This window comes from Doryrhamphus excisus, chromosome 4 (genome assembly GCF_030265055.1).
Source record: "Doryrhamphus excisus isolate RoL2022-K1 chromosome 4, RoL_Dexc_1.0, whole genome shotgun sequence".
Taxonomy (NCBI): Eukaryota; Metazoa; Chordata; class Actinopteri; order Syngnathiformes; family Syngnathidae; genus Doryrhamphus; species Doryrhamphus excisus.
In genome coordinates, this window is record NC_080469.1 from 23778515 (window position 1) to 23789163 (window position 10649).

The window sequence follows — 10649 nt, forward strand, 5'->3', positions numbered from 1 at the left end:
CTGACATTTTAAAGTAATCGTTCCAGAAAACACCGTATTAAAAAAAAACTTCAAAATATAAAACATTATCATGTATTGAAACCATCTTCTGTCCATTGCCATGACATTAATAGTCCAGTCCAATGGACGAATGGCAATAGTCCAAATTTAGCAAGAAGACAACATGCAGCAAACTTCATCACAGAGCATAAAGAATGAATAGTGAGTACAATATCCAATGAGGGTTTTTTTTTTTAAAAACAAACTTTATTGCTAACAACTACACAATAGTATACATATAAGGATTTATTTTACGGATATAATAATTGACAGCTGTACTTGTTTTAATACTCTTTTAATAAAAAAAATGCATTATCCATAATATACTCGTTTATAACGAGTATTCGGCTCATCCCTAATCTGAACTATCCCTTTAAGATTGATGTCATTTTGAGTTTTAAAGTAGGTAAACAGGACCTGTTACCTACATTAACAGTAGAACAGCAACACAAAATAACCCACACAGAAAGCTTTCTTGATCTTCCAGACTTTGCACCTCTCCCTGCAATATTTTTATGGATTCCCTGCCTCTTGCAAGTAAACGGGCTGTGTAATTTACACCATCCCAAGCACTCCCACAAGCCCACCCACAGAGATGGATATACTATTAAGGAAGAGTAGGCACCCCCAACTATATTCATGTATAATTATGTAAGCATACTAAACAAATAACGGAACAAACAAGAAAGCCATTTTAATACTCGATTAGAAGGTGCAGAAGCGGAGTTGTTACATTTCTGCTGTTACATATTTATGTATATATATATATATATATATACATTTACACAGGCATATATAGACATAACATTCATCCATCTTATCAGTGTCCTAGGTCCTATAGTCATGCATAACACTGGCTTGTTATACAATAGAGCCCCCTCCGGTACTGACCAAGTCATCATTACATTAAGCATACTTTATACTAAGAATTTATACAAAAAGTATGTTTGGAAAATGTTACAGCAGAAGGTCATGGTCATTTTTTGTTGTATTCATCCAACAAAAAATAGTCCCAGTCATTGTCTCCGTAATCTAATGTTTGCTTCATTAAAGCCGATACCAAGTGTAAAGTTAGTACATGTAGAACATTATTACAGAACATCGTCACAACACAAACGCAACTTAATGATCACCGATGGGTGCGGCCAGGAATTCTGGGCCTCATAAAAAATAACTAAAAAACAAAAAGCAAGGTTACGGAAAGTCTACAAAATGATACAGAAGCAGAAGATAAGGAAGGAAAATGAAAAACACAACAAATCAACACACTAACCCAAAAGGATAACTTGTATCATACGCAAAGTGGAGCATTTCTCACCTGTGACATGACATCTTTCGTTTTAAAATCTTTCCACACACACACACACACACACACACACACACACACACACAGACCATGACGACATTTATTCACCATCGTGCGTCTGAATGTGAACTGCCAAACTTTTCATATGAGAAAAACTTTCCTCACAAACGGAACATCTCAAACTTTTCTCATTTTTGTGTGTGCGTTCATGTTGAATCAAATGACTCTTAAAGACAAACGCTTCAGCACAAACCAAACAAATAAACGCCTTTTCTCCGGTGTGGGTGTGTGTGTGACAAGTCAATCTCCTCCTGCTGGAAAAGCTTTCGCCGCAAACCGAGCAAGTAAACGGTTTTTCTCCTGTGTGCATTCCCATGTGAGACACCATATGTTCTCTTCTCGTGAACGTTTTATCGCAAACCGAGCAAGTGAAAGGTTTTTCACCGGTGTGCATCCTCATGTGTGATATAACGTACGACTTTCGAGCAAATCTTTGTGCACAAACAGAACAACTAAAAGGTTTTTCTCCTGTATGCGTTCTCGTGTGCGTCACCAAGTGGGCACGCTGAGAGAATCTTTTAGCGCAAACTGAGCACTCAAAGGGTTTTTCTCCAGTGTGTTTCTGCATGTGATGTGTCAAACTGTAGCTGTAAGAAAAGCTTTCGCTACAAACGGAGCAACTGAACGGCTTCTCTCCCGTATGCGTTCTCATGTGTGATAACATGTGCGCACGCATTGGGAAGGTTTTGCTACAGACGGAACAAGCAAAGGCTCTTCTTCCCGTGTGTTTCAGTTTATGATAAGTTAAACTGCTCTTGTTGGAAAAGCTTTCCTCGCAAACTGAGCAACTGTAAGGTTTTTCACCTGTGTGCATTCTCATGTGCGATACCAAGGTTGACTGGTGAGCAAATCTTTTGTTACAAACAGAACAGCTAAACGGTTTTTCTCCCGTGTGCCTTCTCATGTGTGATTCCATGTGCGCACGCAGAGAGAATCTTTTCGTACAAACGGAACAAGCAAAAGGTTTCTTTTCTTTGTGTTTCAGCTTGTGATAAGATAAACTGCTCTTGTTGGAAAAGCTTTCGTCGCAAACAGAGCAGCTGAAAAGTTTCTCCCCCGAGTGCGTTTCCATGTGTGATTCCAAAGCCGACTTCCCATCAAATAATTGACAACACACGGAACAACAAAAAGGTTTTTCTCTGGTATGGCTTCTCATATGTGACACCATGTGTGCACGCTGAGAGAATCTTGTGTCGCACACTGAGCAACTGAAAGGTTTTTCTTCTGTGTGCGTTCTCGTGTGCAATATCAAAGCAGACTTACGGGAGAATCTTTGACCGCAAACCGAACAACTAAAAGGTTTTTTTCTAGTCTGGGTCTGCGTGTGTGGAGTTATACTCGAGTGGTACTCGTCAGAAAAGCCTTGAGCGCAAACTTCAGCCGCCCTCTCGTCAGTGGGCATGCCCATATCATCTTCAGAGTCGGTGTTGCTGCTCAAAGCTTCTTGGTCGTCATCCTCGGGGCAGTATGACGTGTCGTCACTATCGGATAGTGGGGCCAAAAGGTCGACTTGTGTCTCCTCTTCGTCTTTAATCTTCACAAACACGGTCAGTGGCAACTTGGTGAGATCATCCTCGAGAAGATACTCCTCCTCTTCAGTGATTTTGAGTTCCTCCTCTTCCTCTTTACAGTGGGAGGGCTGTGGATTCTCTTTTGTCAAAGTGGAGCTCCCCTCCTGCGACTGAGGGGGACATTCTCCGTCATGACCAATCATCTGCTGGACGTCTGAAGGACACAACAAATTTGTCATGTCTTCATGGTCTTCAATCTTCACAGAGACAACAGTGAGCTTGGTGAGATCATCCTCCTGCTCCTCTTCCTCTTTAACATGGGGGGGCTGTAGATCCTCCTCACCCCCCTGTGGCTGTGTGGGATGTTCTTCTTGACAGCCAGTCAGCTGCTGGACGTCTGCAGGACACAACACAGACAACTTTAGATGTTTCTCCTGGAACTTTCTTTACTGTGTGTGTGTGTAGTGTTTCCTGGACATTGATTGAGAGTCTGACAGAATGATGGATAACTGTTTACTATTATTATTATTATTATTATTATTATTATGATTATGATTATTATGATTATGATTATGATTATGATTATGATTATGATTATTATGATTATTATTATTATTATTATTATTATTATTATTATTATTAGTAGTAGTAGTAGTAGTATTATTAGTATTATTAGTATTAGTATTATTATTAGTATTATTATTAGTATTATTATTATTATTATTATTATTATTATTATTATTATTATTATTATTATTATTAGGAGTAGGGCTGCCACAAACCATCATTTTTTTGGTCAATTGTAACACTTAAAAATGAATTTTAGTTTTAGCATTTTAGTGGTTTATTTTCATAGCTTTACAGATATCATTTATGTACAAGTTGAACAGTTTTGGCTCCGGTACTGAACCCTGGGGTACACCACATGATATATTTAAGCTTGCAGGTGTATATTCTCAGAGCGGAAATAAAGCTAAGTGATTTTGCTATCTCATTAATGACCTTTTTCATTGTTCCCATGCAGATTCCATATGTTTGTTGCTTATGTATAATGTCAATCTTTTAGTCTTTTTTTTTCACACCGGTGAGGAACTTCAAGTTAGGATTCCTGTGTATACTTTCAGGTTTGGTCCAATATTTAAAAAAGTATTTATTGAACATTTCAACCACCTCGTTTATAGTATAATTTTTATTATAATCAAATATTGAGGGCTAATTATACTGTTTAAGATGCCCCATCTTATTTTTATTCTTGTCTAAACTTTCCTATAATATTTTCTCTTATATACTCTTAAAACATAATATAATAAATCTACTTTATGATGTGTTTTTCTTATTACAAGCATTTTGGGGACCCTTTTGTCATGCACGGTTTAATACTCTTGTTTATTAGACAATTCTCTCAATGGACAATCATAGAGGTTCATATAACTATTTAGAAATTGTTTGTATGCTTCATTTTTTTTACTTTATTCTTCCAGATCTTTCTTAAAAGTAATAATACTTTCCTATGTTGTCTTGTTTTCCACCTCGCTTATTGTTGTATTGTTCCTCTGTATAATAATAGCATTTGTTTATAAGTATCTCGATCTATATCTATATCCAAGATGTGGGTAATAAGGTCCAATGTTGTTTATTTGTCTATGGTTAGTTAGGCTGGATGTATTTGATGTTTGATATGCTGAGTATGCTAAATTCGCTCTGGATGTGAACACACGTAACTTTTTGGAAGGTGTGTGTGTCCCATTACATTTGGTGTAAAAGTAAATTACATCCCAACAACAGTAAAATATGGTGGTGGTAGTGTGATGGTCAGGGGCTGCTTTGCTGCCTGGAAGATTTGTTGCGATAAGGAACCGTGAATTCAAAATTGGTCGATACGGACCAATTTTTTGTCTCCCAAAAAAAATACTAGCCTGCTGTCAACGTTAGCATGCTAGCTTGTTATTGTCGAATGAATGAAGCCTAACCAGAGTCGCTACCCTCCCCTTCTTGTTTGTTTATATGGCAGCAAAGTAGTTTCATTGTAATTGTATATTACGTGCTAACAATGTATATTGTAGAAATATATAATGACATGTTTTCTTATTGTGATTTAAGATATCTTACATATAGCAATATAGTTTAAGCCCTTAACATTCAACCATTCAAAGCATATGCTGTTCTGTTGTTTTGTAACATAATAATTAACAGAAAATTTGTTTACTTTGGTAACGTTCTTTTACCATAAGAACTATGATCAGAGCGAACTGGGCACCTACTTAAGGACCCCCATGGAGGCTAGGACCGCCCCTGGCTATCATCCTCGTCTTTTCACAAGCGCTTGTTTTGCTATTCCAGTTTCTGAATTTGTCTTTCATATTATTTGTCTACTCTGACTTGAATTCCGCTGCCTTCGTCAAGCTAACAATCATGGCGGCTCTTTGTTTCACTTGCTCTGCGTGGTCGGCTCATGTCCAAATCAAATAAACCCCCCTTTTCGCGGTTTAAGCTTCCAAAAAGACGTTGTTGGAAATATCAACTCACTGTTATCTGTTGTCCGGGGGGGTTTCTCCGTTGATGATTTTCCGGGAGTTGGTGGCGATGATTCTCTTCCTCCTTCTCTTTGACTGGACGTCGCCATCTTAGCATAGCAGTGGTTCATCTTCTATGACTCCGATACGCCAAAGTTCGCTTTTGTGGGCTTTTGTCTCTGTGTTATTTGTTGTTGTATTTACTGTTAATCTATTTAACTGCTGTCTCCTAATTTCCAACTTCTGTCCGGGCTCTAAAAACCACAGCACGCCACGTTGTTTTTCTTCCTTTTCTCCGTATAGCTAGGTTTCAACCACGTGACCCGGAAGCTGTATCCGGAATGACGTTGCAAGTTGTTGAAATGATTTCCTCATATTGTGTGATTGGCCATGCTGGGATGCATGAAGACATGAAAACAGGGCGATAATAAAGTATCTTCAGCGTCAGACAATGAAAATAATACTTGTGACGTGTCCGTGACGTATCTATTTGCGTTCTTACATCACATCCGGGTATAGACGAATTAGTGTGGAATGGTTCCGGGAGCAGATATAACTATATTCATGAATTGACTGAAAGTTGGTTCTTTAACGTTGCAACACTCCGCCACTTCACAAGGTGGCGGTAACGCACACCGATCTCCCTTAAATAATAGAAGAAGAAGAAAAAAGATGGCGAACTGAACGGCTTTACTTTTCAGGGCTTCCCGACAAAAGTTTCCAAAATACAATAAAGCAGTTATTTAGATTCACAGCAAAGACAGTAACGGATACCTTAATAATTCGCCTTTTCTAAAGCCCACAAAATGGACGTTTAGTGTAGAGCGTTGCAGTGCTAGCTATCTGAAGACGTCACAGAAGACGAACCACTGCTATGCTAAGATGGCGACGTCCAGCCAAAGAGAAGGAGGAAGAGAATCAACGCCACCAACTCCCAGAAAATCACCAACGGAGAAAAAGCCCCAAAGTGCAGATAACGGTGAGCGAGTTGACGTTTATAACAACCCTGAAACGAGAAATGATTTGAATTGGATGTTAGCCGAATGTGCTGAGCAAGGTAAACAAAGAGCCGCCATGATTGTTTTGAGTTCAAATCTCACAACTCAAAATAAAAATCCTCAGTCCGTATACAACATTTTAGATCATTTTAATCATATGCATGTAGTCCAGCTATCCAAACTACTACACATTAAAAGATTAGTGTAAACGCTGTAGACAGTTATAGTTCCCATTAGATGTTAGCTTCGTCTTTCACACGCAAATCCATTCAATGACCAACAGCGCCCTCTGGTGTTGTTTTACATTTTTGCAGAAGATTAAAAAACAGTAAATGTAATTCGCTGCACTCTCCTTTGCATTTTGTCACCAAAACAAACTTTACTTGTCCTTAATTGTCCTACAAACCGTTGCCAATAACCAACATCATTATTACATACAAACTATTATTTGAGACCCCTTTGTTATAATACACAATATGCATGTAATATTGTCATTGTTATTTCAAGACCATTTTATCATGAATATAATGATGATATGGCATAAGCTTTATTTTCTCAAGCATATCTAACATTGTAACTGAGCATTTAAATACATTAAAGGGGGTCTATTATGCTAATTTTCAGGCCTTTGATTTGAGTTCTGGACTCCTCCTCCAGGGTGTGTTCATTAAAAAAAAACTAGACTCTACAAAAAGTAGACACTAAAGTTACAATTTAATATTTTTATGACATTTCTTCATTTGCATATGTTGGTATGACATCATCATTCGGTCCATACCAACATGCATAGCATAGTTTTCATTCGTTTCCCGGTGGGCAAAATTTAAGGAAAAGTCCTAAACTTTGATGCAAAATGAGAATTTTGATTCTTCTAGGCTGCGATCCATAATAAAAATCTCTAAATCTCCGTGGCAGCCGTAGCCCGTGCCCACCTGAAGCTCTGATGTCGCGTTCTGTCCACCCGCCACTCAAATCCCAGAGGAACACATTTACAGCATCACACATTAGCGTGAGTCTTAATTATGTCTTACACCGCGCATTTACTCTTATTATATGTTCTATGTTGTAATAAGACTGTAAATGTGAGTATAGGGGTGTTATTTCATATCTAGAGGGCTCTATTTGTGTTGTAAAATGTATTGAGAAGCTTGTAAACTTGTTTCTATGCTCTAACTATGAAAATATTCCGGTTCGGAGCCAATAAATTGGGAAAAAATATGGATTACTGTACTCATCACACTCACGGTTGGCAGGCCTGAAAGTCTTTGTGTCCTGCAGACTTCCCGAAACTGATCTCTCGTCAAGAAGATAATCCCACTTTGAAGCAAGAGAATGCCCAGCCCCCCAACATTAACGAGGAAGAGGAGGACCTCTCGACCACCCGGGAGGTGAGAGAGAAGGAAGAGGCTGATCTCACCAAGTTGCCACTGACTGGTGTCTCTGTGAAGACTGAAGACCATGAAGACAAACCACCTCGGTCCTCATGTTGGGGGAGTCCTTCAGATGTCCAGCAGCTGATGGCTCAACAAGAACAAATTCCCACTCGGCCGCAGGGGGGGGGCTGCACTCTGAAGCAAGAAGAACCACCACTCCTCTATGTTAAAGAGGAAGAGGACGAAGTCTGGATCACTCAGGAAGTAGACTGTCTTCCAGGGCTGGAGGAGGCTGATCTCACCAAGTTGCCACTCACTGTTGTCTGTGTGAAGACCGAAGACCATGACGACGAACCACCTGAGTCCTCGCAGCTTCATCACAGTCCAAGTGAGGAGAACAGAGGCAGCAACTGTGGAGGATCCCAAGCAGACGACCTCTTAGCTCCGCTATCAGATAGCGATGACGTAACATCACACTCTCCTGAGAATGAAGACTGGGACCGCAACCAAGAACCTTTGAGCAGTGATACAGACTGGGAAGGAGATATAGGGACTCAAACTGTCAACAAACACTCTGAAAAGGGTAAAAAATGTATGACCTGCTCAGTTTGTGATAAGAGTTTTATATATAAGAGTGATTTGACGAAACACATGAGAAGGCACACTGGAGAAAAACCTTTTAGTTGCTCTGATTGTGCGAAAAGCTTTTTTTCTAAGAGTGATTTGAGTCGACACATGATAACGCACACAGGGGAAAAACCTTTTGGTTGCTCAGTTTGCGCAAAAAGCTTTTCTCTTAAGGGGATTCTGACTCAACACATGCTGACTCACACGGGAGAAAAACCCTTTAGTTGCTCGGTTTGTGGAAAAAGCTTCACTTACCAGAGAGACGTGACTCAACACATGAGAACTCACACAGGAGAAAAACCTTTTAGTTGCTCAGTTTGCGGTAAATTATTCTCTCAGAGGTCGAGTGTGGTATCACACATGAGAACCCACACTGGAGAAAAACCTTTCTGTTGCTCAGTTTGTGGTCAGAGGTTCTCCCAGAGGACAAATTTGGTATCCCACATGAGAATGCACACAGGACAGAAACCTTTTTCCTGCTCTATTTGTGGTGAAAGTTACTATTCCAAATCCAGTATTACTTACCACATGCTGAAACACACGGGGGATAAAGGCTTTAGTTGTTCTGTGTGTGGGAAACGCTTTCTTCAGAAAGATTCCATGCCAAGACACATGAGAACGCACACAGGAGAAAAACCCTTCAGTTGCTCAGTTTGTGGCAAACAATTCGCCAACAAATCAAGTATTAACTCACACATGAAAACACACAAAGGAGGAACACCTTTTAGCTGCTCAGTTTATAGTAAAGTTTGACAGTTGACACGCTGACACCCAACGGAGAATAAAAATGGTACAGTCCAGGTTGTACTAAAACGTTGAAAGTGATGAGCTGCTTAATCTTAAACTAACTCCTGAGTTAGTGTTCTGCTAATAATAAAAAAAAATAATGAAATTGTGTTTGTGATGGGACAATGTTCAATAATAGTTATGGCGATAATGACATTTTTACTATATTTCTATGTCGATATTTGTACTGTGATTTTTTTGCAAAAATATACTTAATAAGAAGAAGTCCAGGAGAACTAGTTGGGCGTTCTGTATGTAATTTGGTGAGGGGGGGCAAGTCAAAATCAGAGTCATATATAATAGAACATGATGAAAGCGGAATATGTATTTAAAGTAACAACAACTAGCTGTATTCTTTTTCTATAAATAATAAATCAAACATTTCCCAATGCAGTCTACCGTGGTTAATCTTGCAATTAATTAAAGTGACACGTCCCTAACACACAGGCATGGTGCTCATGGTAGTGGTTTGGCAAAGTTTAGCTACAAATCTTAGCGATCATTGAATGTATAACAGCAATCTCTCCAAATTGTTGGCCACAGCTTTATATTATAAATATCTTCATACAAATATGAAAATGTGAATGTTTGCTTGTCCATAAATGCATCCAGGATTTTTATTTTTTTTTATTTTTAAAAATTAGCCCCTACCACCAGTTTCATGCATCGTCACGAAATTTAGTGGAGATGTCAATCATGGTAGGGCGCACAAAAAAGTCTCAAGAAACCATATTCCAAAACAAACAGAAAGTCGTCCATTTTGGGGTTTCTGCAAACTTGTCCAAGGGAATTTGAAGCTCCTATGTGGACTTTGCTAAACCTTCGTTGGCATTAAGGTGTCACAAGATCTTGACAAGTTTTCTTGTTAAAAAAATTGGTAATTAATAAAAAAAAATCGATAATTTTGCCGGCCTTTTGTGCTTAACAGCATAAACGGAGTGAGCCCTTTTATCAGTTATAAAGTCTCTGTCTCGGTGGGTGGAGGCGGGGCATGTAACATACACACAGAGTGCAGAAGAGTGTAAAATGGTAGAAATTAAATTAATTATTTGCAATATATTGTCATGTGTTTATAATTTATTATTGTACTTTTAATAAAATATCATCCCGTCTAATTTGTGAGGTATTTTGCAGTGCAAGAGTTTTACTCTTTTGAATGCATATTGTTTTGAAAACTCCTTACTCGTGTAACCCTATAGCGGACTGCATGAAACTACACTGAAATCCATCCAGAACTGGACTTAAGGGACCAAGTGGGAGGTAAGTCACTGTTGATGGACTACACCACTGATGGGAATGTCATACAACTTCATGTCAAAAACGCCAAACTATCCCTTTAACAGTTATGTTTATGGATATAATAAACAGTTTAAAAGTGTCAATATTCTTTAAGAAGACATTTTTAATATGTAACATGAATGTATGAACACCTAGCC

At 38.7% G+C, this 10649-nt stretch overlaps 2 protein-coding genes across 6 annotated transcripts in view; one reads left to right on the forward strand and one right to left on the reverse strand.

Moving 5' to 3' along the window:
• Positions 1-164: 164 nt before the first annotated feature.
• Positions 165-10649, reverse strand: part of LOC131128093 (gastrula zinc finger protein XlCGF57.1-like) — a 34452-nt gene continuing 23967 nt past the window's right edge. The window contains exons 1-2 of one of the 2 annotated variants that reach the window (XM_058070657.1): positions 5443-6294; positions 165-3313 (exon numbers count right to left, since the gene is read on the reverse strand). In XM_058070657.1, coding sequence (XP_057926640.1) covers positions 1446-3313; positions 5443-5560 — 1986 coding nt within the window. In that variant the 5' untranslated portion in view covers positions 5561-6294 and the 3' untranslated portion in view covers positions 165-1445. Of the gene's footprint in view, positions 3314-5442; positions 6295-10649 lie in introns of those variants that run through there. The other variant, XM_058070658.1, reaches the window with a different exon arrangement.
• Positions 3091-10649, forward strand: part of LOC131128097 (gastrula zinc finger protein XlCGF57.1-like) — a 34352-nt gene continuing 26793 nt past the window's right edge. The window contains exons 1-2 of one of the 4 annotated variants that reach the window (XM_058070664.1): positions 3091-3198; positions 7706-8203. In XM_058070664.1, the coding sequence (XP_057926647.1) occupies positions 3162-3198; positions 7706-8203 (535 nt within the window). In that variant the 5' untranslated portion in view covers positions 3091-3161. Of the gene's footprint in view, positions 3199-5522; positions 6409-7323; positions 7437-7705; positions 10285-10649 lie in introns of those variants that run through there. The other 3 variants (XM_058070663.1, XM_058070667.1, XM_058070668.1) reach the window with 3 other exon arrangements.